Source organism: Gambusia affinis, linkage group LG02 (assembly GCF_019740435.1).
Source record: "Gambusia affinis linkage group LG02, SWU_Gaff_1.0, whole genome shotgun sequence".
NCBI classification, from domain to species: Eukaryota; Metazoa; Chordata; class Actinopteri; order Cyprinodontiformes; family Poeciliidae; genus Gambusia; species Gambusia affinis.
Window position 1 is genome coordinate 6,608,753 of NC_057869.1, and position 25,465 is coordinate 6,634,217.

The window sequence follows — 25,465 nt, forward strand, 5'->3', positions numbered from 1 at the left end:
TATTGCCCCTGCACTTTAAAGGCCCTCTTTCTGACTTTTTTTCACCACTGGCCTTCTTCTTGCTATTCTTCCATATATTTGTGATGTGTAAAACTAATAGTTTTCCTTTCAACTGCTTAAACACAGAAAACAGACAGGACAAACAACCATTCACACACACAATCACACCTAGGGAGAATTTAGAGAGCCCAATTAACCTGACAGGCATGTTTTTGGACTGTGGGAGGAAGCCGGAGAACCCGGAGAGAACCCACGCATGCACAGGGAGAACATGCAAACTCCATGCAGAAAGACCCCAGGCCGGGAATCGAACCCAGGACCTTCTTGCTGCAAGGCAACAGCTCTACCAACTGCGCCACTGTGCAGCCCCATGGGGAAAATTGTGTACATAATAATATAGTATCTACTTTCCTCTAGTAATAACATCTAGAGTCAGTTGTGGTCCTGCCTGCACTTCCTCCACAGCCCAGCCTCTCTGTGTGTGTGCTGCAGACAAAGATATGGCTCTCAAAGGGGCCTGAACAGAGCGGCTCAAAGGCTCCCGTTTCTGCTTGCTCCTCTCAGTTTCCTTCAATCACATTTTTTGATGGAAAAAAATCCAGTGTACACATTTCAACATGGTGTAGCACTGACAAAATGTCTCATTACGCCTTGCTTTACAATTCCCTCTCCCCCTCCCAGGATTTTTCAAAATGGCTGGCACCTCCTTGTGCTGGTTTTAGTCCATCATCCTGCCTTTGCAGTGACCTTGAGACGGAAATGAAGGCAGGATGTTGCTCCCTTAACCGCTGCAATACAGCTTCTCTCCCCCATTTGATTAACACCCACAGAGCAAAAATGTATCTCATTTACAGTGACAGCCAGGGGGAGGGTGGAAAACACCCTGTTCATAACTACTATCAATCACAATAGGATTAGAATGCCTCTCTCTGGTCCTTTTTATTTCTCATTAACTTAAAATTGTTAATGAAACAGAGCTGATTCATGACAACAGAGACTTTCTATAGCATCTACCGTGATTATTCCAGCAAAGAACAAGTGCATAAAAAATCATATTCTAAAATCTCTAACTCCCCTTTATGTTCCCTCTGTTTCATTAAAAATATAGTACAATTTTTCACTGATACAGCGGTACATGGCCATTGCCATTGCTAATAACAAAGAATGTTTCTGGCAGCAAGATGCTCAGATTAAATGATGTGACAATGTGTGACACAAAACTGTCTGTTGTGATCAACCATTTCTGATGGCAAAAAGATCCACACCCCACTGTGAAGAAACTTGAGACTGACCATGTGATCCAGAAGGAACAGCATTCTTCCAAGTCTCGGTGGAATGAATGCGCAGACCCAGAAATAAATTAATCAATGCATAAATGTGAAGCTGTAAAAGTGGAAGGCAATTGTACTGTCTGGGCTGAATTAATGAGGTTCTTTCTTCCATCCACATCTCAAGGTTTTTAAAGCTCATCAGCCATCTTTACCATCCACTAATATCCTCGGGCTAAGCAGAGGAAAAAAAATCCAGTGTACACATTTGAAGGAAAAAAAAAATCAAATGCCAGCCACTTTTTAATAGAAATTAAAATCCGTTGAGTTTAAAGTGTCTTATTTTCAGTGGCTAGTCATGGCTCAGCTAAGGATGAGGGTGAAATCAGGGGATCCCAGGGCGGAGAGGTCGGACCCCATCCAAATTCTGTCCCACTCTGACCACCTGAGCCTCTGCTTTCAGTGTTCTCTTTACTGGCGCCTGACTCAGGCAGCACAGAACCAATTTGTTGGTTCACACCAATTCAAGTTGCACTTACCCTGCTGGGTTACACCTATTCTCCTCTCACCTATAGCTTTTTTTTTTCCAGTACTGAGGCGATTACACGGAAATACAGCATAAGTAACTTTACAGTTTGCTCAAACTAAAAAAAAGTACATTGCATAGAGTAATTGGCGATCCCTATGGTTAACAGGACTTGTGGTATAGGCAGCATTATCAGGACAGCCCCAATGCAATTTGCATACAAATTGGCCAGATGGTACCTTGTTGTTATGACAACGGCACACAGCTCTCTGAATTCATTTGGAAGTGAACTATAAAAGGGGAGCAGGTACCAAGAACCACTGTTATTGATTAAATTTTCTTTGCTTCTATATAAAGAAAGGTGTCACTGAACCTTTTTACACACCTGAAGACAGTCCCAATACCAGAGTCGATAAGTAAATACACTGACCGTGATACATTGGCCTCTATATTAAGTGTTGAACAAACTATTTCGAACCCTCAGAAGACAATATCTGAAACAACAGCCAAGTGTTTGAATATGACGTTATCCTGCCGTAATGCTCCAATTTCAGGGTTCTTGTTTTATAAATCATTAGTAATTTACATCCAAGAGACATTTTATAGAACATTGTCCTCTTTTAGGGTTCCCTTGATTTTGTAAAAGTGTGGGCAATTCCTTGCTATGAGTCATGTCAAATCCTGAGAGCCAGGGAGAGAAAGCTAACTCTGCTGATGACACAGTGTCCTCTACTGGTGGAGTGTGGAAGGGAGTTTACACAACTGCTCACCTGGCTGAACAGATAATATTTAGCCCAAGGGCAAGTGAACTGATGCTTTTCCTAAGTCATTGTGGCTCAGCTTACTGGTCAGGTAAATTGCTTTGTGTTAGACTCCATGAGAACTCTGTTAACCCAGCATATTTATTTATTTCATAAATCCCCTCAAGATGTTGGTTTAATCATTGGCCTCAGTGCAACAGTCAGTCCATCACAGGAAACTGTTTGTAGCCCACAGAGGAAACAGCTTCTGATTTGTGATGGGTTTTGGTTTGACCCCTCACCTGATTTATGAAACACGTTACTTTTTCCTCCATGGTTTGTGAAATGTGATACTTCAATGACTGTCCTGTTACAGATTGTCAGAGGCAACTGGCTCAAACTGCCTCAGCCCAGACTGAAACACCTGTATCAGCAGCAATACAACACAGAGGGTGTATCTGTATGCGCATGTGTGTATTACATCTCAACCTGAGGGTGGGAGCTAAAGGAAGGTGACACATTGTGTCTCTCTAGCATATAAATGGGCCCCTCTGCCCTCTAGTGCAGCAGCATGACAGTTTTGTAAGTTTCTCCTCCACAAACGTGCAACATTTCTCAAGGTCTCAACTTGCCTGCAGCACGGATTCTTACCAAAGCAGCATCATACTAATTTGTCACTTACCATCCAATTCAACATGGCAATTCGATGGGGACTCTGCGGAGCGGGGAAGATAAGCCATGACTTCAGTGTGGCTATGAAGACTCTGCCGGCTGAAGATCATCAGGTAACAGAAGCAAGAAAGCTCACTCCAATGAAAATATTCAGCTGTGTGTTGTATTCAGAACAGAAGCAACAAAATGTACTTTGTTCATTTTGCAGATAGCAGCCATTGCATCACGGAGCAGTGACCGTGCCAAAGAGTTTGCAAAGAAGCACAGTATTCCAAAAGTTTATGGAAGTTATGAGGAGCTGGCCAGAGACCCAAATATTGGTGAGCTAGAAGTACAGAACAAGTAAGCTGTGCAAATAGAAAATGGTTTTTTGCTGTCAGCTAAAGATGAAACATCTGTGTCCTTAGACATTGTCTATCTGGGAGTGCTACACACAGAGCACTGGAAAGTTGGTCTGCTGTTCCTACAGGCTGGGAAGAATGTCCTGTGTGAGAAACCCTTTGCAATGAACTCCAGGCAGGTCAAAGACCTGGTGGAGGCCGCCAGGAAAACCAATGTGTTCCTGATGGAGGTAAGGTAGATTTCTATCCATCATGAATTTTTGTGTAATTTATATTACACTCCTTAACACTATTAGGTATCAACCTTTCTTTTTAACAGTAGAATATCATAGAACAGTAACACTCCCACATTGCCTTCTTTCATTTAACACAGTAGTATACATCATTTGATCAATTCAAAAATTAACCAGCAACTGAGGTTTTCTAGACAAGTCATGCCATGTCATTTACAGCTGGTCAATTTATCCTTTCAGAGGAAGAAAAGTTAAACAAAGAATAATGTTAAGAATTATAGTAGCAATTTGCAACATCGGCAAAAGTTAGGTTCTGCTGCTGTTGTGCTGGGCTGACTATTTTGTCCCCTTTCAGGCCATCTGGTCCCGCTGTTTTCCAGTGCATGCCGAGGTGCGTAAGCTGTTAGCTGAAGAGGCAGTAGGCGAGGTGAAGCTGGTGAAGGCCTACTTTGGCTCCCCTCAGCTCCACATCCCTCGCTCAGTTGAGAAGGAGTTGGGAGGAGGAGCTCTGCTGGATATTGGAGTGTACTGCCTACAGTTTGTACTGATGGTGTTTAATGGCGAGAGGCCAGAGTCTATCCAGGCCTCTGGTGTGCTTCTTGACTCGGGTAATTTTCAGCATGCAGGACTTGCAGGAGGGCGTGGGCTGTACTTTATTATTATTAACCAAAGAGCATGAATCAGTTAATCGCAAACTGAGCATGACTGAAGTGGGAGTGAAAAATCCCTGAGTGACACATAAAAGTTACTTACACATAAACTTCAGAGTAAACATCCCAGGGTGTAGTTATTTTAACAAAGAATTCAAGATTTATCATCATTACGAAAATGTCAAACTAATCCAAATGCCCACACGTGAACAGTTCTTCTGTATATCTGGGAGGAAAGACTTTAGACCTTCTGATTATTAAAAAAAAATAAAATGTTATTGTATTTAACCACAAAAATTGAAGCTGAATTAATTAATGCATTCACGTTATTATTATTTTTATTATTCTGTTGATTATCATTGCTGTTTTCATTTGTATTTCCTCTTTGCTCCTCAATCTGTTGCTTAAACCAAATATGGTTTGGTTTTTTTTTAAAGTCAGCTTTGAACTAGGGGGATTTTCCAATTTCTGCCCTTTTTAGAGAGAATCTGCCATTTACATTGATTGCAATCAGTCTCAACATGACAAGAAATTTGAAAATAAATTGCGATCATGTGAGAATAGTCCACTGAAAGCATTTTAATGCTTTTGTATGTGACTAAAAGTATATAAATTTGTTTTTATATTTTTGGCAGGAGTGGATGAGTCTGTGGTTGTGGTTATGAAATTCTCCAGGAAGAGGATGGCCCTCTGTGCCTTTTCAATAGCTGCTCGTTTTTCAAACGATGCCGTCATCAGTGGCACCAAGGGGTCTATTAGGGTACCTTTCACCAACACTAGCATTTAACTTAATTAAGACATAATCCATATGCAAAGACAAATTCTAAATAACTTTCTTGAAAAATCAAGTAGAAGATTAGAGACAAATATCTGATAACTTTAAGTCTGGACTATTAAAAAAGCACCTCGTCTGTTCCCTTAGGTGCTTGGGCCAATGCATTGCCCAACCACGCTGGTGCTGAATGACAAGAAGACAGAGTACCCTCTGCCTGAACCATGTCTTCCTCTGAACTTCACCAACAGCACTGGGCTTCGATATGAAGCGGAGGAAGTGAGGCAGTGCCTGTTAAAAGGTAGGTCAGGATGAAAGGGAGGGTGTGCATTTGTCTTCAAAAGATTACAAGGTTTGAATGCCTCAAATCACTGTTTCAAAGAACACTGCAACTGAGTGAAATAGTTGCATTTTTGGTGGCTCCTGAAGAAACTTAAGATGAAAAATTATGCACGATTCTACCTATCTTTCTGGATCAGTTTGATTTCTGCTTTCTGTCCTTAAAGTGTCCTCTACAGTACGTTATTATTAGATGCTTGTGTTTTACCCCTTTTTTTCCCATTTGCATAATCTCTTTATCCCTGCTTTACCACACTCTTCGCTTCATTATGAATATGTACATAAATTTTGCTGTGTTTCTGTCTCACTTTTTGTTCGTCCTGCTTTGCTCGTCTGTTTGTGCAGGACTTAAGGAGAGCCCACGGATGCCTCTGGCTGACTCCATCCTACTGACAGAAATCATGGACGAAATCAGAAAACAGGTGGGAGTTGTCTTCAGCCAGGACGAAAAATGACATCAGTTCATAGAAGTGAATTCTTCCTCTCCTGCAGTGAACCTGCTCAGAAGGGGCAGAGAGAGTTGCTTGAGGCAGGGTTTGGATTTTTATAATAAACAGATCACACATAAGCCTGAACACAGTAATTTTGTTTGGAATTTACAACCACAAACAATGGAGTAGTATAAATATCTGAACTCTGAATTCTTTATAAATAATTTTTTTGCCTCTGGATTGTCACATTTCTATATATTTTTTTGTAATGAGTATATTAGGACACATGAATGATTTATTAAAACATAGATAAAAGCACATATTTAATCAGAAAAATCCCATCATAAACAGATAGACCAACTGTGTTGAGATCTAGCATCATTTAATTCATATTTGTGTCCTTTCCAGATAAACAAAGCATTCATTGTAAGATGTGCGATTGACGAATCTAATAAAGAACTGATTGCAAAGTTTGTTTTCAAATAGCATCATTTGAAGAGAAATATGGAGAACAAATAGATCAACTGTCTTGAGCTCCAGTATCATTTTATTATTATTTGTCTCCTTTCCAGATAAATAAAGCATTCATTGTAAGATCCCAAATAGCACAATATGAGTGAAACAACATTGAAACTGTCAGGCAGAGACACTGAATCTATGTTAAAGCCTGGCATTGAAACGGAATTGAAAGAGGTCGGTGACTTGCATGTTGAATCATTGTTAGTTTTTCAACCATAACTGACATTATATAAGTGTGGACTCAACCATCATCTGTATGTCAATTTGAGTGAATATTTGTTTGGTTTTACATTGAATCAATGTTGATTCAAGCATCATTTGAACGTGGATCTGCATGCAGATCTGTGTTGATTTTATATTGAGTCAGTCAGGAATCAATGTTGATTCAACCATCATTTGAACATGGATCTGCATCCACATTTGAGTTGATTTTATATTGAGTGAAAGCTAAGGATTTATGTACATTTTTGGTCTGATAGGTCTACATCATAACATACCACTAAAGGTTACTGCCAGATGATGGGTATTATAGGTATATGCCGTTCAAAATTATCTTACATTAACATATTTCCAAAAATGTGTGTACAAAATGTTGAAAATGACAACATGGCATTGATATAACATTTTATTTAAAAAAAGAGGGATAGATCTTTAAACACATTTGACTCCTTTTTTACTGTCAAAACAACAGTCTATTGTCCATGGAAGAACAACATCCATGAGGTTGAGCTTTGTACTGTATGAACCAGGAAAACAGTACAAGTTTGACTCTGGTTGGCGTCACTTTGGTTCCTTGCCATGCCTTCCTCCCGTTCTGGTGTGTAATGAAGCCACTTCTTGACAGTTTCACTACAGTCCGTGACAGTCAGCTCTAGGTCAAACTGCTGAGCAGCAGCTGAAAAACACAAAAATAAGAGTGAGAAAGGCATGGGTTGATAAGATGATAAACATTTGAAAAGTTCTGAAAGACACTGAAATATTAAATTGTGTACTGGTTATAGGTCTGAGAACAAACACAAAGCATAGTACCCCATGTTCACTCACCGTTAAATTAATAAGGACAAGCTAATGAATATTCATTAATCTTTATCTTAATGTTAGTTGAAATATACAATTACATTTACCTATCAAGCTGCAGCATAGTGTAGCATTAATGATGATGCACTCATGTTAAAATGCAGGAATCAATATTTAAAATAAAGGCCTGTTTGTCAGAAAACCTAAAGATAAAACTCAGGGAGGATCAGGGTTGATTTAGCACATCAGAGACAGAAATATAGAGCAAAAGGTGATTTGTACTATAGTTGGAAAAATTATTTACAATTTATACAGGATAAACTTCCATCCGTCAAATAAATGGTTCTTCCATTAACCACAAACATTTCCAAATAAGTTGATGATTAAATTAATTCAAAAATGTCCATAAGCTGATAAAGATCCCGCACAAGTAGAAATAGTCCGATTCAGTTTGGCCAGCTACCAAGCAAGAATCAACAGACTGAATCAGTCATTAGCAGATTTAGATCAGTTTTCTTCTTCTTCTTGAAATTTTTTGGGTGAAAAGTGGGGAAAGTTTGGGGGGGGATGTAAGGGGAGATGAAGAGGAGTTGAGGAGGGGTGCAACCAGCAGCATACTTGGATTCAAAATTGATTAGACGCTGGTCCCCAAGGCAAGCTGACCTGCATGTTTTCAATTCAGCAAAACCCTGTCAATCAGCCATCAATTAAAATCATGTATGCTGAATTAGGGGAAAATCTAAAACTTGCAAGGCAGTGTGCCCTGAGGACTAGTGTTGAAAAACACTGGATTATACATTGGCATTTCAATCAATAGAGTTTGACCAGAAAACAACATTGATTCAATGACATAATTTCAACATTAGTTAATTGGCTAGAATTGGATGATTGCTTGATGGTTGATCCACCGTCAATTGTCGACATCAACCAAAAATCAACAAATCTGACTTTAGTTCAACATTGAATTACCATTGTGTGCTATCTAGGATGTATGGTTGATGAATCTAATAAAGAACTGATTTCAAAGGTTTTTTTTTCAAATAGCATCATTTGTAGAAAAATATGGAGTTAAACCTGTTTTTCAGTGTGTCAACATCAACTGCTTTAAAATACATGTACTTCACAAAATTATGCAAAAAATTCTGTCATGTTTGTAATAAAACAATGCATAAAGATTTAAGTGTTTTTAAATACTTCCAAATTTTAAAATGAAGTTTTTTATAGACTAAAATTATAATCTCAGTCAATTAATGGATCGTATAAGACCCTTATACGGACATGTATTGCAAATTAGCGATGGCTATCATAATGTTTAAACATATTAATTGTTTCTATTTGTCCATATTAAATAAATAAATCGATTTGCCTGGAATGGTTTCCAAGCATCCACGCTGTTCACATATTAAATGCACGTGTAAGTCAATATTTGAAAATTAGTGTGACGTTACTAGAAAACCGACCACATAAAAAGGAAAATTGGAGCTCTCTCGCCATCTGGTGACAGTGAACACCTACTACGACGTCCTTCAGTCGGCGCTATCTTGTGAGGGCAGCGACAGCTGAGGACACTTGATTCAACATGGCAATCAGGTGGGGAATCTGCAGCGCAGGGAGGATCAGTCATGACTTCACTGTGGCTCTGAAATCTCGTCCTGCAGAAGACCATCAGGTGGGTTTGTCAAGCTGCAGTGAAAATCACACAGTCTTTCAGCGCCTTTAGGTGCAAAGTGTTATGTCTGGACTTCTTGGCAGTTGTTCTGAAAAAAAAAAAAAATCAGTTTTTGCTTTCGAGCAGAACTGACGAGCTTAAAATTTGCATACAGTAGATGTTAGCGAGTTGTAAGTTGCAAATTACAGGCCGTGGTCCACATTTATTTAGACCAACAGTAGCAGCTATTACCCTTTCACAGTAAAGTATGCAATATAGGGGCATCTAGATATTTCTCCATTATTTATATATATATTTTTTTTAAATAGCCACTTCAAAATTTATCTTGCAGAAAAAAGTCGTTTGAGGGTTTCCTCAAGGAACGGTGTCCTGCAGTTTTTAGATATGCCACAGGTACAAAACACTGGCATGAAATTGCTTAATTACATCCTCCTTGTGTAGAGCAGTTCTCCAGTGCCTTGCTAATGACCTAATTATTCTATTCAGGTGTGTTGCAGCAGAGGCACATCTAAAAGTTGCAGGACACCAGCCCTTGAGGACTGGAGTTTCACACTCTTGCTGTAAAAGAAATGTGCAGTGCATCCACTGCATATTTATGCCCTATGTTGTGTTAATAATATAGACATTTTCAATAAAATAGCTCAATATTTATTGTAACATGATAAATTGTGACAGAGGTCAAGTATGCTGTTGCAATATGCTGTAAAAGTAACAAAGAACATTTTGTTAGAAAATATTGTCCGTCATGTCAAAATGTCAGATTTCAATGGCACTTAATACTTTTACAATGTGTACTGAGATCCTCAGGAAGATGGTTGTATTTACAGGTTGTGGCTGTTGCAGCTCGTAAATTGGAGGATGCTCAGGAATTTTCCAGAACACACAATATCTCTAAGGCTTATGGCAGCTACGAGGAGCTGGCCAGAGATCCAGACATAGGTCAGTGTCCATCTGCCAGACGTTTTTTATTTTTTATTTCAAAACTTTAAAATACCTCCTGCTCTATATTAAATGTTTTCTTTCAGCCAGTTGTTTTAATTTTCTCTTAATATTTCATACTGTTATTTCTGAAAAAAGATTGAAGAGTATTGGTCAGAGTTGTGTTTGACCTGTGTGCAGATGTTGTGTATGTTGGAGTCATCCACCCGTACCATCTGAAGGCCTGTAAACTTTTCACAAATTCTAAAAAGAATGTTCTGTGTGAGAAGCCGCTGGCCATGAACATCAGGGAAGTGAGAGAGATTCTGGACTCCGCCAAAAAGAATGACGTCTTCCTCATGGAGGTAGCAAACCAGGAAGAAAAAAAATGTTCTCTGTATACAGTTAACTTTTGAAGGTCTTCACGTGTGTAATGGTAAATGGTTTAAAACATGTGTTCTCTCCAGGCTGTGTGGACTCGTTTCTTCCAGGCCTGTGTGGAGATCAGAAGGCTTTTGGCTCAGGAGTACATAGGGGAGGTGAAGATGGTCCGTGCAGACTATGGTGTGCCGTTGTTGCACGTACCAAGTTCGGTTCAGAAGGAACTCGGTGGAGCAATACTAGATCTTGGTATCTATTGCCTCCAATTCATAAATGTGGTGTACAATGGAGAGAAGCCAGAGAGTATCCAAGCCAGCGGAGTCTGCCTGGACAATGGTAAGGAGTTAGCGAGATGAGGCATTCATGCAACCTCAGAGGCTGTGCCAATTCAGTGACATTATGTGAGATACTACTTTACATTCAAGTGTGTTGTATATTCTCATCCTTGTAGGAGTGGAGGAGACTGTGACTGTCATTCTCAAGTATTCTAAAAACAGAATGGCAACGTTCACCTGCTCTGCTGTGGTTAAACTGCCCAATGATGCCGTTATTGTTGGGACAGAAGGCAAAATCCAGGTAGGTTACCAAGGATGGCTACTCAACAATTCAAAAAGACCATTAAAGGTTTTATGTAAAGGAAATTTGAAGTGTCTTCAAACACTGGCTTGACATTAATCCAATGCACATGCTTCAGGTCCTTTCACCTATGTGGTGCCCCACATCACTGCTTGTTGTTAGGAAGGAGACCCAGAGTCCGGAACCTGAATCCTTCTATCCTCTCAACTTTACCAACAGCCCAGGGAGGCGTTATGAAGCAGAGGAGGTCCGCTACTGTTTGCTCAAGGGTAATGAGATGTCTGCATTTTGCACTCTGTAAGTCTGGTACCACTAGCTGCAGAACCTCTAATATTCCAGAACCCCCTGCCCTCCAGCACCATCACAGAAGATAATGTTGTGCTTGAAGCTACAATTTCTGTGTAATCAAAACAAACAAAACTGAAGAATTGTGATTTGTGGGAATGGCTTCTGTTAAAATAGTTTCATAAACGCAAGCAGACAAGATTTAGCAAAGTTAAATCAGTGGTTGATATACAAACACCCTGCATATCGTACATAAATAGAAGCATAATTTATAAAGGAAATACTTAATATTTTGCAAGGGTTTGGAAGATCTACCAGTCAATTATTGATCAGCATTTTTAAAAATAAAGTGGAGCATGTTTCACCACTTCACCTTGTAAAAGTTTTTTTTATGTCTAATTAAATATGAAGTGTTCTGAAATATACATAGAGCCTAAGGCCTTTTACTTGGGTAGCTAACAATTGTTGCAACCCAGCCAGCTTTTGGCGATATTGTGAATTCTTACTATTTGAGGAGTTTGTGACCCAAACTGTTAACAAATGGCTAAAGTCCACAAATTCCTGGGCTCCCCTCCAAAAGCAAGTATAACTGCCAATTGTAATAGTTCTAACACCAATTCAGTGACGTGAGGCAGAGACTCACCTGTCATCATGGAAAAATGATAATGCTAAAATCATTTATTTCTATTTTCACCCTGTTTAATGCAGCATTTCCCAAACCTGGTTCTCAAGGCACACTGTCCTGTTTTAGATGTTTCCCTGCTTTAGTGTGCCTGGTTCAACTGATTGCAGTTCAACAAATGTCTGTTAATAGTGTGCCTTGAGGACCAGGGTTGGGAAAAACTGGTTTAATAAAGTACCCATTTTTCATTTAGCTTAACCACTTCTGATTGGATTTTCCCATTGAAATGCTCAGAAGCGAAGCCGGTGAGGCAGTAGCAGCCAGCTGAGCCTCACCTGGGATTGCGCAACCTCTCACAAACTGCGCTGGCTGCTGTTCTGTGGGAGCATGCTCCTCCTGTCTGTATGTCGCCAATAAAATGGCTATAAAACATTTAATATATGAACTAATTTTGCATATGTATATAATATAGAGTTTTTTTTGTCACAAATTGTATTTTGTGTGCTGAGGCACTATCATGAACAGATTTGAGTTGAGGGTGTATGTGTGAAAAAAGGAAAAATAGGCGGTATTGACAGTTTTACAAGAACATAACTAAAAAGGAAAACGATTAAAATCTTGCATCTAAAACTGCATAAACCCCTTCCATCTCTGAACTTCTGTGGAGCATTTGTCTGTAGCAGCTGACTCATCAGTATGTTTCTCTTTGCAGGGCTGAAGGAGAGTCCAATCATACCCCTTGCTTACACTCTGCTGCTGGCTGAAATGGAGGATGAGATTCGGCGGCAGGTGGGAGTGGTGTACAGCGAGGACTGCCAGTAAAAGTTTGACTTATTTATGCTGTGATTTAAATTCAACCAGTTTACAATGGAGACTTACTATTTATTTCCTGACAATCGTTTTGGAGCAACGTGGCAACCAGGTGGGGAATCTGCAGCGTGGGGAAGATCAGTCATGACTTTACTGTGGCTCTGAAAACTCTTCCTGCAGAAGACCATCAGGTTAGTGTGAGAGCTGCAACAGATACAAATCCCATGTGTGATTTAGATGAAACGTATGTGTCATAGCAACATTCTTCAAGGTACTTAACTGCCTCCTAGTACTTTTTGTAAGAAGAATGTTTTATAAACTAAGCATGTATGATGTTGAGCTGCGTCTAGATGAAGCAGACGCTCGTCGGATTTTGTAAAAGTTTCCATTTTCATTGGCTGCCAAACGTTCTACCTTACACCACAGAATAGGACACATGAGGTTATTTCTGGAAAAATGATTCTGGGAGTAACAGAGAACTGGAATTAAACAGTCTCATTCATGCATTTTTATCAGTTGGGTAAATGTCACTTTTTTCAACTACAAAACAAAGTGAGTTTATATGAACGATGCCCTCTGCTGGATGACAAGTGAGAGTGCCAAAAAGATGTAAGGCCTAACAGATTACTTGTGCAGGATTTTTTTTTTTTTTTTTTTAATCAAATGGAATGGCTGTCTTTAAATAACAATTTAGCTTTAAAGTATTTAGAATTGTTTTATATCATCTGTGACTTTGCAGGTTGTGGCTGTTGCAGCTCGTAAATTGGAGGACGCTCAGGAATTTTCCACAAAACACAACATCTCTAAGGCTTATGGCAGCTATGAGGAGCTGGCCAGAGATCCAGACATAGGTCGGTGTCCATCTGTCAGAGGTTTTTCAGTTTATTTTGAAACTTTACTATACCTCCTGCTCTAAATTAAATGTTTTCTTTTAGCCAGTTGTTTTAATTTTCTCTTAATATTGCATACTGTTATTTCTGAAAAAGATTGAAGAGCATCAGTCAGAGTTGTGTTTGACCTGTGTGCAGATGTTGTGTATGTTGGAGTCATCCACCCGTACCATCTGAAGGCCTGTAAACTTTTCACAAATGCTAAAAAGAATGTTCTGTGTGAGAAGCCGCTGGCCATGAACACCAAGGAAGTGAGAGAGATTCTGGACTCTGCCAAAAAGAATGACGTCTTCCTCATGGAGGTAAGTGAAGCAGACCAAGAAGGAATAAATAATTTCTCTGTATACAGTTTACTATGACACACTTGAAGACCTTCAAAAGTTGACCAGTTTAAAACATGTGTTCTCTCAGGCTGTGTGGACCCGTTTTTTCCCGGTCTCTGTGGAGATCAGAAAGCTGCTGGCTCAGGAGTACATAGGGGAGGTGAAGATGGTCCGTGCGGACTTTGGTGTGCCGCTGTTGCATGTGCCAAGATTGGTTCAGAAGGAACTCGGTGGAGGAGCATTACTAGATCTTGGTATCTATTGCCTCCAATTCATAAATATGGTGTACAAAGGAGAGAAGCCGGAGAGTATCCAAGCCAGCGGAGTCTGCCTGGAGACGGGTAAGGAGTTAACGAGATGAGGCATTCATGCAACCTCAGTGAGATACTACTTTACATTCAAGTGAGTTAAGATTTTTATAATTGTGTACAGATTCCTCCTGGGATGAATATTGAAAAGTGGCTTTTTTATTTTTATTTTATTTTTTATTTTGTCTTGACACACACTCAACTATTGAAATCAGAAAATGTTTACTTAATTGTCTCTGATTTGTTTAGTCAAATTCTAAAATGCGTTTCCCCCTGGCCCTGGTTAAATGTTTCAAAAGAAGAATCAAACTACTATTTTTGGTAGGAATTTGGTTTTTTTTTTAAAGGGGAAGAGTACTTTGTTACAGTAAATAATTCCCTACTGTAGTTGTATATCTTTACAACTTTATCTGCTCTGAAATGCCAGAAAACTAACAATGTAAATTATCCATCACAAATTTAAAAAGTGCATCAGGGTATATTTTCATAGCTTACAAATCTGATGTAAGAGAAATGTAATCTAATTAGAATGTTCCCAATGCTATTTTCACCTCCTGATAGACCTTGTAGAAACTGTAAATTGGCTTTCAACTCTTTATTTTCAGCTTTTGCGGCTGTATTTTGAGTTTTAGCATCTTTTCTCTACACTGTTGTATATTCTCATCCTTGTAGGAGTGGATGAGACTGTGACTGTCATCCTCAAGTATTCTAAAAACAGAATGGCGATGTTTACCTGCTCTACTAGGGTCCAGCTTCCCAATGATGCCGTTATTGGTGGGACTGAAGGCACAATCCAGGTAAGTTATCAAGGATGGCATGGCAACAAAAAACCATTGAGTATGTTTAGTAGTTTGAGGGTTTTATGTCGACGAAATTTGAAGTGTCTTCAAACACTGGTTTGACATTAATCTGACGTACATGCTCCAGGTCCTTTCACCTATGTGGTGCCCCACATCACTGTTTGTTAATGGGAAGGAGACCCAGTATCCGGTACCTGAACCCTCCTTGCCTCTCAACTTTACCAACAGCACAGGGATGTGTTACGAAGCAGAGGAGGTCCGCCAATGTCTGCTCAAGGGTAATGAGGCATCATCATTTTGCACTCTGTAGGTCTGGTACCATTAGCTGCATGTCTAAAATCCACTAATTCCTGCTCCCCTCCAAAAGCACTTATAGTACTCCTTATTTTGATAGTTCAAACACAAAATATATCTGTATAGAAATCATCTTGGCACTTGTACCGAAGCTAACGTCTACATCCTTCCTTAATTTTGTTGGGGGGGGCGAACAGCTCCAAGAAAAATCAATGCATTTCCTGGATTGCATTGTAACTGCTTTGTAAACACCAGCTAATGGCATCAAGTAGCTCTGCTAATATTTATTTTTTTTTTAATTGGCGTCGATGAATCTAAATTCTTATCATGAGACATTTTTAATGATTAACAATTCAGTAAATTCCCACTGCTATTACAGAAACATGCTGATGGAGAGCAACAGTGATAAAGTCAAACATTTTTTTTTTTTTTTTTTTTTTTTTTTTTTTTAATTATTGCAAACACTACTGTTAAGGTTACACTAATCCCTGAGTTGTAAGAAGACCCTCAAATTTGTTGGCTTTACCCAAATAAATGGTTTTGGTCAATTATTGGCTGTCATACATATCCAATAAATGATAACCATGAGTTCAGGTCTTTGTGTGAACTCCTGTACTTTGTTACAAACATCGTATAGCTGAGGCATTTAAAACATCCACTTCAGGAACAGTCATGAAATATGGGATGCTTGGGATTCAATGCAGCAGGAGGGTGTATGTGAAAAAAGAATAGGAGGTATTGACAAAAGGTTGTACAAGAACATAACTAAAGACATGAACAATTAACATCTTGTAAAACGGAGTTTAAAAGTCAACTGCATAAGCCCCTCCCATGTCTGAACTTCTGTGGAGCAGTTGACTCATCAGTATGTTTCTCTTTGCAGGGCTGAAGGAGAGTCCAGTCATGCCTCATGCTGACTCTCTGCTGCTGGCTGAAATGGAGGATGAGATCCGCCGGCAGGTGGGAGTGGTGTACAGCCAGGACTGCCAGTAAAAGTTCGACTTATTCATGCTGTGATTAAATGCAATCAGTTTACAATGGAGACTAACTTACTGTTCAAGAATAGTTCATTTCATGTGTTTATATTTTTGTAGGAAAACACTGCTTGACCTCCAACTTTGATAACTTAACTTTTGAAATCTAAACCACTCGTGATGACCTCTCAACCACATGAGAGGTTAGGAAGCTGTTATCTTTTCATATTTGCATGTTGCACACCAGCTCTGTATACAGATGTATTGAGACTCACCGACCATTGTCAACAATGAAATGAAACATCTTTGACAACTGAAATAAATACTGTAGCCAATTTCTAAAACATGGCAAATCTGTGTCTTTAACCCAATTTTTAAATAAGTTTGTTCAGCAGCATACATATAGGAGTTCATCTTGAATGTGTTAAAATTTGTTTGTGTAAAAGTGGACTTGGAGACTTTTTTTTATTTTTTTTTTTTGTTTATGAATTGTATAAGCAGCAAGTTATCATTTCTGAACATTTTGGGGTTTTTTTAAATTGGTAATTAAGAGGAAAATATAAACAAACCTGGTCTTAAGTAAAAAAAATAAAATGGTTGTGCCACAGGTGGTTGCAGAACATGACAATGAGTTGTTGCATCACGAGGCTTTGCAGAGTTAAAGATGTGGCTCCCAAAGGGTCCTGGCCAGAGCTCCCATTTCTGCTCCTCACTTTCCCTTAATCACATTTTTTGATTTGGGGGCAGGGGGGAATCCAGTGTACACATTTCAACATGGTGTAGCACTGACAAAATTACTCATTATGCCTTGCTTTACATTTCCCAGGATTTTTCAAAATGGCTGGCACCTCCTTGTTATGTTTTAGGCTGTCACCCTGCCTTTGCAGTGACCTTGAGATGTAAATGAAGGCAGGATATTGCTCTTGTAACTGCTGCAGTACAGTTTATTTCCACCATTTGATTAAAACTCATGGAGCCAAAATATATAATTTACAATGACAGCCAGTGGGAGGGTGGAAAACATCCTGTAAACTATCAATCACAATAGGGTTAGAATGCCTCTCTGGTCCCTTTTGTTTCTCATAAACTTAAAGTTAATGAAACAGAGCTGATTCATGACAATACTTTTTATAGCTTCTACTGTGATTATTCCAGCAAAGAACAAGTGTATAAAAAAATCATATTCTAAAATCCCTAACTCTGCTGGTGATACAGTGTCCTCTACTGGTGGAGTGTGGCAGGAAGTTTATACAACTACTCACCTGGCTGAACAGATAATATTTAGCCCAAGGGCAAGTGAACTGATGCTTTTCCTAAGTCATTGTTGCTCAGCTTACTGGGCAGGTAAATTGCTGTGTTAGACTCCATGAGAACTCTGTTAACCCAGCATAGTTATTTCATAAATCTCCACCAGATGTTGGTTTAATAATTGGCCTCAGTTCAACAATCAAACCATCATGGGAAACTGTTTGTAGCCCACAGAGGAAGCAGCTTGATTTGTGATGGGTTTTGGTTTGACCCCTCAGTTGATGTATGAAACGCATTACTTTCAGTGGCTCCAAGGGGACGCTTCACCAACACTGGGTAGAACCATTTGACTTAAGAAATAATGCATATGCAAAGTCAAATTCAAAATAAAGATAATCAAGTAGAAGATTAGAGACAAATATCTGATAACTTTAAGTCTGGACTATTAAAAAAAGCACCTTGTCTGTTCCCTTTAGGTGCTTGGGCCAATGCATTGCCCAACCACGCCGGTGCTGAATAACAAGAAGACAGAGTACCCTCTGCCTGAACCATGTCTTCCTCTGAACTTCACCAACAGCACTGGGCTTCAACACGAGGCAGAGGAAGTGAGGCAGTGTCTGTTAAAAGGTAGGTCAGGACGAAAAGGAGGGTGTGCATTTGTCTTCAAAAGATTACAAGGTTTGAACGCCTCAAATCACTGTTTCAAAGAACACTGCAATTGAGTGAAATAGTTGCATTTTTGGTGGCTCCTGAAGAAACTTAAGAGGAAAAATTATGCACGATGTTACCTATCTTTCTGGATCAGTTTGATTTCTGCTTTCTGTCCTTAGAGTGTCCTCTACAGTACGTTATTAGAAATCATAGATGAAATCAGGAAACAGGTGGGAGTTGTCTTCAGCCAGGACAGAAAATGACATCAGCCCATAGAAGTGAATTCTTCCTCATCTTTAAAGTAAGTTTGTACAGCAACAGATATATATGTGTGTATGCATATATGGTAGGGGTTCATCTCCTATGTTTTAAAATTTGTGTTTGTGTAAAAGCAGACTATAGAGACTTTTTTGCTTTTGTTTTATATTATATCAGCAGCAAGTTATTATTTCTGAAAAACTGCAGTTCTCTTTAAATTGATAATTAAGAGAAAACATCAATATATAAATAAAATATAAATAAATAAACCAACCTGGTCTTAAGTTTAAAAAAAGGTCGTGCAGAACATAACAATGAGTCTTTACATCACTAGGCTTTGCAGAGTTATTTCATTAAACCATAATAGTTTTTTTGATCTTGTCTAATCGTCTAAAATGGCTTCAAAAATCTTAAATGAGTGCTTTGTCGCCCCCGTGTGGCAGAAAACAGTGAACATTCCTAACAGTCATTTTGAAACAACATGGCAACCAGGTGGGGAATCTGCAGCGCGGGGAAGATCAGTCATGACTTTACTGTGGCTCTGAAAACTCTTCCTGGAGAAGACCATCAGGTTAGTGTGTCTGCTGCAACAGAGACATAAATCCCACGTGTGATTTAGATGAAACACGTGTCATAGTAACATTCTTGCGTGTAGTTAACTCCCTCCTCGTACTTTTTTGCGAAATAGATTTTTTTATAAATTAAGCATGCATGGTGTTGAGCCGTGTCTAAATAAAGCAGACGACCGGTGCTATAGATTAACTGTTGGCTACATAAACTGGTTGAAACCTACGCACGCCGCAGATGTTCCTAAATTGTAGGTGGCTGTGTTGATGCCTGTTGAAAAATACTTCTTGTGTGAAAAAAAAAACGTTTGCAAAACTTTACTATAAATCCTATTTGAACCAAATATGTTTAATGTTGCATGTGAAAAATATGTTTCAAAACAAGTTTCGTCAGAGCAGCGTTCAGTGCGCTTCGAAAACACCGCATTTGAGCATAACCAGATCAATGACGACTATTAATTTAATCTCATGAATCGCCACAATATAAACCTAAGTGGAAGGTTTCTTTTTTTTTTTTGTAAGCAGCACTGATCAGAAAAACATTGGAATAGACTCTTAAATACCTGTAATGTGTGTTGCTTAACAATTCTAGCCTAGTGTGTGTTTTTGGCTAAGATCCTGCAATGCGACCGCATTGTTTCTGAACTTTCTTTGTTTAGCGACACTACCCACAGTAAGTGCCGCTAAGCAATGAGGTTGGTGTCATCATATTTAATAAAATTTAAATCACATATCTGATGGTGTTGCTTGTGGTGTTTACGTGTCCAAATAGAGAGGGATATAAAGTAATGTAGATAAGTTACACTGCAATAAAATTTCATCTAAATGATAGAAAGTTAACAGCCAATGTTGTAGTTGGTGGTGATATCCAAATGGACAAGCCAAAATTATAATAATAAATGTTCCTTTTTTTACTGTCAGATAGCGCCAACAGATTATGAGCCATATCTATAGTATATTCTCTGTTCTGTACAAGGAAAAGGATTGCAGGCTGGTGACGAGGGGAATTTAAAACTTCAAACTAAACGGGGTCCTCAATGCAGATGCTTTTAAAAAATTTTAACCCGTTTCAGATGTAAAAGTATATAACACAATTGTCTTTTCAGCATTGTCTCTTATAGTTGAGTATTAGGGTCACTTGACTTAAAGAATAAAGATGTTTAGTTAAATTACGAGGAAAAAAAGAAGAAATGACACTGCAACATAGATCTGCGGTAGCCAGGTCTTCTGTAAGTGAACTAGGAAATAAACTATAACATGTTACAAAAAAAGTTTAAAAAGATTTTGCTACAGTTTTTGTGGATATCTAATTGAAAAACACAGTATGAGGGAGTTGTGAAAAACAACATAGTCAGTCGATCTTTTTAAACATTTTGTTTTTTATCCCATGGCTCTTCAACATTTATGTTGGCTTTCAGGGATTAATCTTCGCTTTGAGATCTATTTATGACATCTCAAGATCTATTTTGATTTTCCTTTGATGAGTTTCAATCTCTGAAGCAACACATAAATCAGGACAAGTTCTATGTAGTTCATATATATATAGTAATTTTTGCAAAAATGTCTAGTTAAGCTTATCGCGTTATTTACTCTATGGTTCAGGAAAGGGGCCCTAAAAAGCCATGCCCATAGCAACATCTATCTCTCCCAGATGCCGCCAACAGTTAATTTAGCCACCAGTTAATCTATAACACCATCAATGATTTTGTAAAATGTTTGCAATTTGATTAACTGCCAAGCTGCCAAACTTTCTACCGTATGCCACAGAATAGGACACATTTAGTTGTTTCTGGAAAATGAGTCTGGGAGTTAAGAACTGGAAATGAACAATTAAAATGAACAGTCTGTCATGCATTTTTACCAGTCAGGCAAATGTCACTTTTTTCAATGACAAAACAAAGTGAGTTTATATGAACGATCTCCTCTGCTGGATGACAAGTGAGAGTGCCAAAAAGATGTAAGGCCTAACAGATTACTTATGCAGGATTTTTTAATCAAATGGAATGACTGTCTTTACTTCATAAAGAAATAACAATTTAGCTCTAAAGTATTTAAATTGGAGGACGCTCAGGAATTTTCCAGAAAACACAACATCTCTAAGGCTTATGGCAGCTATGAGGAGCTGGCCACAGATCCAGACATAGGTCAGTGTCCATCTGTCAGAGGTTTTTCAGTTTATTTTGAAACTTTACTATACCTCCTGCTCTAAATTAAATGTTTTCTTCTAGCCAGTTTTAATTTGTAATGTATAACATTATCAATTTTATAAGTCTGATCAGATGTACTTATTCATTTTAATATTTCATACTGTTATTTCTGAAAAAGATTGAAGAGCATCGGTCAGAGTTGTGTTTGACCTGTGTGCAGATGTTGTGTATGTTGGAGTCATCCACCCGTACCATCTGAAGGCCTGTAAACTTTTCACAAATGCTAAAAAGAATGTTCTGTGTGAGAAGCCACTGGCCATGAACACCAAGGAAGTGAGAGAGATTCTGGACTCTGCCAAAAAGAATGACGTCTTCCTCATGGAGGTAAGCATGTAGCAAACCAAGAAGGAATAAATAATTTCTCTGAGGTGAAGATGGTCGGACTTTGGTGTGCCGCTGTTGAGATCTTGGTATCTATTGCCTCCAATTCATAAATATGGTGTACAAAGGAGAGAAGCCGGAGAGTATCCAAGCCAGCGGTGTCTGCCTGGAGACGGGTAAGGAGTTAACGAGATGAGGCATTCATGCAACCTCAGTGAGATACTACTTTACAGTCAAGTGAGTTAAGATTTTTATAATTGTGTACAGATTCCTCCTGGGATGAATATTGAAAAGAAAAGCTGCTTACTTTTTCTGAAACTCACTGATCAACTTGCCAGGAATTGGAATCAGAAAATGTTTACTTAATTGTCTCTGGGTTAATTGGTCAAATTCTAAAACATGCGTTTCCCCCATGTTAAATGTTTCAAAAATAAGAACCAAACTACCATTTTTGGTAGGAGTTTAGTTTTGAATAATATGAAAAGTCAGAATGATGCATCTTCAGTTTTCACACAAACCTTGAGCTGTATATAAACTTTTTGAAAATGTACATTAACCATCACAAATTAAAATGAATAAGTACATCTGATCAGACTTAGAAAATTGATAATGTTATACATTACAAATCTGATATAAAAGAACTGTAATCTAATTAGAATGTTCCCAAAGCTATTTTCACCTCCTGATAGACCTTGTAGAAACTGTAAATTAGCTTATCTTTATTTTCAGCTTTTGCAGCTGTATTTTGAGTTTTAGCATCTTTGCTCTACACTGTGTTGTATATTCTTATCCTTGTAGGAGTGGATGAGACTGTGGCTGTCATTCTCAAGTATTCTAAAAACAGAATGGCGACGTTCATCTGCTCTGCTGGGGTCCAGCTTCCCAATGATGCTGTTATTAGTGGGACTAAAGGCACAATCCAGGTAGGTTGCCAAGGATGGCATGGCAACAAAAAGACCATTGAGTATGTTTAATAGTTTGAGGGTTTTATGTCGAAGAAATTTGAAGTGTCTTCAAACACTGGTTTGACATTAATCTGATGCACATGCTCCAGGTCCTTTCACCTATGTGGTGCCCCACATCACTGGTTGTTAATAGGAAGGAGACCCAGTACCCGGTACCTGAACCCTCCTTGCCTCTCAACTTTACCAACAGCACAGGGATGTGTTACGAAGCAGAGGAGGTCCGCCAATGTCTGCTCAAGGGTAATGAAACATCAGCATTTTGCAATCTGTAGGTCTGGTACCATTAGCTGCATGTCTAAAATCCACTAATTCCTGCTCCCCTCCAAAAGCACTTATAGTACTCCTTATTTTGATAGTTCAAACACAAAATATATCTGTATAGTCACATCCTTCCTTAATTTTGTTGGGGGGGGCGAACAGCTCCAAGAAAAATCAATGCATTTCCTGGATTGCATTGTAACTGCTTTGTAAACACCAGCTAATGGCATCAAGTAGCTCTGCTAATATTTATTGATAAACAGTAGAGAAAAAAAGTAAAAATAACATTTCTGGTAATGGGGTCAGTGGTTTTTTTTTTAATGGAGTCGATAAATCTAAATACTTATCATGAGACATTTTTTATGATAAATGATAAACAATTCGGTAAATTCCCACTGCTATTACAGAAACATGCTGATGGAGAGCAACAGTGATGAAGACAAACATTCTATTCTTTTTTTATTGGAAACACTAGCGTTAAGGTTACACTAATCCATGAGTTGTAAGAAGACCCTCACATTTGTTGGATTTACCCAAATAAATAGTTTTGGTCAATTATTGGATGTCATACATATCCAATAAATGATAACCATGAGTTCAGGTCTTTGTGTGAACTCCTGTACTTTGTTACAAACATTGTATAGCTGAGGCATTTAAAACATCCACTTCAGGAACAGTCATGAAATATGGGATGCTTGGGATTCAATGCAGCAGGAGGGTGCATGTGAAAAAAGAATAGGAGGTATTGACAAAAGGTTGTACAAGAACATAACTAAAGACATGAACAATTAACATCTTGTAAAACGGAGTTTAAAAGTCAACTGCATAAGCCCCTCCCATGTCTGAACTTCTGTGGAGCAGTTGACTCATCAGTATGTTTCTCTTTGCAGGGCTGAAGGAGAGTCCAGTCATGCCTCATGCTGACTCTCTGCTGCTGGCTGAAATGGAGGATGAGATCCGCCGGCAGGTGGGAGTGGTGTACAGCCAGGACTGCCAGTAAAAGTTCGACTTATTCATGCTGTGATTAAATGCAATCAGTTTACAATGGAGACTAACTTACTCTTCAAGAATAGTTCATTTCATGTGTGTAACAAACACCAGCTAATGGCATCAATATTTATTGATAAACAGTAGAGAAAAAAAGTAAAAATAACATTTCTGGTAATGGGGTCGATAAATCTAAATACTTATCATGAGACATTTTTTATGATAAATGATAAACAATTCGGTAAATTCCCACTGCTATTACAGAAACATGCTGATGGAGAGCAACAGTGATGAAGACAAACATTCTATTCTTTTTTATTGGAAACACTAGCGTATAAGGTTACACTCAATCCCTGAGTTGTAAGAAGACCCTCAAATTTGTTGGATTTACCCAAATAAATAGTTTTGGTCAATTATTGGATGTCATACATATCCAATAAATGATAACCATGAGTTCAGGTCTTTGTACTTTGTTTAAAACATCGAGTTGAGCTAAGGCAAAAACATCCACTTGAACAGTCATGAAATATGGGATGCTTGGGATTCAATGCAGCACATATATGTGAAAAAAGATATATAGGTATATGACAATATATTGTACAAGAACATAACTAAAGACATGAATATATATATAACATATATATATAAAACATTTATATATATATAATATATATATCCCATGTATATATATATATGGAGCAGTTGACTCATCAGTATATATATATATATATATATATATATCATGCCTATGCTGACTCTCTGCTGCTGAAATGGAGGATGAGACAAGAGGCAGGTGGGAGTGGTGTACAGGCCATGAGACTGCCAGTAAAATAACAGCAGGGTGCAAGATACTGGCAGGGAAAGAATACATGGAACGACACAACCAAGTGGCAGGCATAGTGTACAGAAACATCTGTGCAGAATTTGGACTGGAACCCCCAAGATCAAAGTGGGACACACCCCCGAAGGTAGTGGAGAATGACCGAGCTAAGATCCTGTGGGACTTCCAGATCCAGACAGACAAAATGGTGAGGGCGAACCAACCAGACATAGTCGTGGTGGATAAACAACAGAGGAAAGCCGTTGTGGTGGATGTGGCAATACCAAGTGACTGCAACATCAGGAAAAAGGAGCATGAAAAACTAGAGAAATACCAGGGCCTAAGGGAGGAACTGGAGAGGGCCTGGAAGGTGAAGACCACAGTGGTGCCTGTGGTCATCGGGACCCTCGGGGCAGTCACCCCCAAACTGGAACAGTGGCTACAACAGATCCCAGGAACAACATCAGACATCTCAGTCCAGAAATGTGCAGTCCTAGGCACAGCCAAGATACTGCGCAGAACCCTCAAGCTCCCAGGCCTCTGGTAGAGGACCCGAGCTAAGAGGAAGAAGAATCACCACCCGCGGTGGGTGAGAAGGGAATTTTTTTTTTTTTTTTTTTCATATATATATGGTAGGAGTTCATCTCCTTGAATGTTAAAATTTGTGTTTGTGTAAAAAGTGGACTATAGAGCCTTTTTGGTGGGGTTATATAAATTATATCAGCTGCAAGTTATCATTTCTGAAAAATTGCAGTTATATTTTTGTAATTAACATATAAATATATAAATAAACCAACCTGGTCGTAGGTTTAAAAAAATTGTTGTG

At 38.7% G+C, this 25,465-nt stretch overlaps 2 protein-coding genes, 1 long non-coding RNA gene and 1 pseudogene across 4 annotated transcripts; 3 read left to right on the forward strand and 1 right to left on the reverse strand.

The window, feature by feature from the left end:
* The first annotated feature begins 3,102 nt into the window (after positions 1-3,102).
* LOC122819685 (trans-1,2-dihydrobenzene-1,2-diol dehydrogenase-like) lies at positions 3,103-6,442 on the forward strand. Its single transcript, XM_044096604.1, has 7 exons — positions 3,103-3,319; positions 3,415-3,526; positions 3,614-3,777; positions 4,136-4,388; positions 5,066-5,190; positions 5,353-5,503; positions 5,887-6,442. The coding sequence occupies exons 1-7, from the start codon at positions 3,230-3,232 to the stop codon at positions 5,994-5,996; spliced, it is 1,005 nt and encodes a 334-aa protein (XP_043952539.1). The 5' UTR covers positions 3,103-3,229; the 3' UTR covers positions 5,997-6,442.
* A 660-nt stretch (positions 6,443-7,102) lies between these two features.
* LOC122819726 lies at positions 7,103-9,054 on the reverse strand. Its single transcript, XR_006368651.1, has 2 exons — positions 8,969-9,054; positions 7,103-7,386 (listed from the first exon to the last, which is right to left on the reverse strand). It is a non-coding gene; the product is annotated as an uncharacterized LOC122819726 (long non-coding RNA).
* LOC122819690 (trans-1,2-dihydrobenzene-1,2-diol dehydrogenase-like) lies at positions 8,971-17,055 on the forward strand. Of its 2 annotated transcripts, none has more exons than XM_044096618.1 (14): positions 8,971-9,177; positions 10,005-10,116; positions 10,297-10,460; positions 10,563-10,812; positions 10,928-11,052; positions 11,171-11,321; positions 12,672-12,777; positions 12,864-12,960; positions 13,509-13,620; positions 13,798-13,961; positions 14,071-14,323; positions 14,963-15,087; positions 15,218-15,368; positions 16,268-17,055. In XM_044096618.1, the coding sequence occupies exons 1-14, from the start codon at positions 9,088-9,090 to the stop codon at positions 16,375-16,377; spliced, it is 2,010 nt and encodes a 669-aa protein (XP_043952553.1). In that variant the 5' UTR covers positions 8,971-9,087; the 3' UTR covers positions 16,378-17,055. The 2 variants fall into 2 exon arrangements, with proteins under 2 accessions (XP_043952553.1, XP_043952562.1); XM_044096627.1 differs by having other exon boundaries at positions 12,867-12,960.
* A 1,915-nt stretch (positions 17,056-18,970) lies between these two features.
* On the forward strand, positions 18,971-23,887 carry LOC122819720 (annotated as a pseudogene).
* Positions 23,888-25,465: the final 1,578 nt, after the last annotated feature.

Coding starts and splice junctions, on each gene's coding strand:
- LOC122819690 (XM_044096618.1), top strand. CDS start 9,088: ATGGCAATCAGGTGGGGAATCTGCAGCGCAGGGAGGATCAGTCATGAC. Junction 9,178..10,004: donor GTCCTGCAGAAGACCATCAG/GTGGGTTTGTCA, acceptor TTGTATTTACAG/GTTGTGGCTGTTGCAGCTCG. Junction 11,322..12,671: donor CCGCTACTGTTTGCTCAAGG/GTAATGAGATGT, acceptor TTCTCTTTGCAG/GGCTGAAGGAGAGTCCAATC.
- LOC122819685 (XM_044096604.1), top strand. CDS start 3,230: ATGGCAATTCGATGGGGACTCTGCGGAGCGGGGAAGATAAGCCATGAC. Junction 3,778..4,135: donor CCAATGTGTTCCTGATGGAG/GTAAGGTAGATT, acceptor GTCCCCTTTCAG/GCCATCTGGTCCCGCTGTTT. Junction 5,191..5,352: donor GCACCAAGGGGTCTATTAGG/GTACCTTTCACC, acceptor CTGTTCCCTTAG/GTGCTTGGGCCAATGCATTG.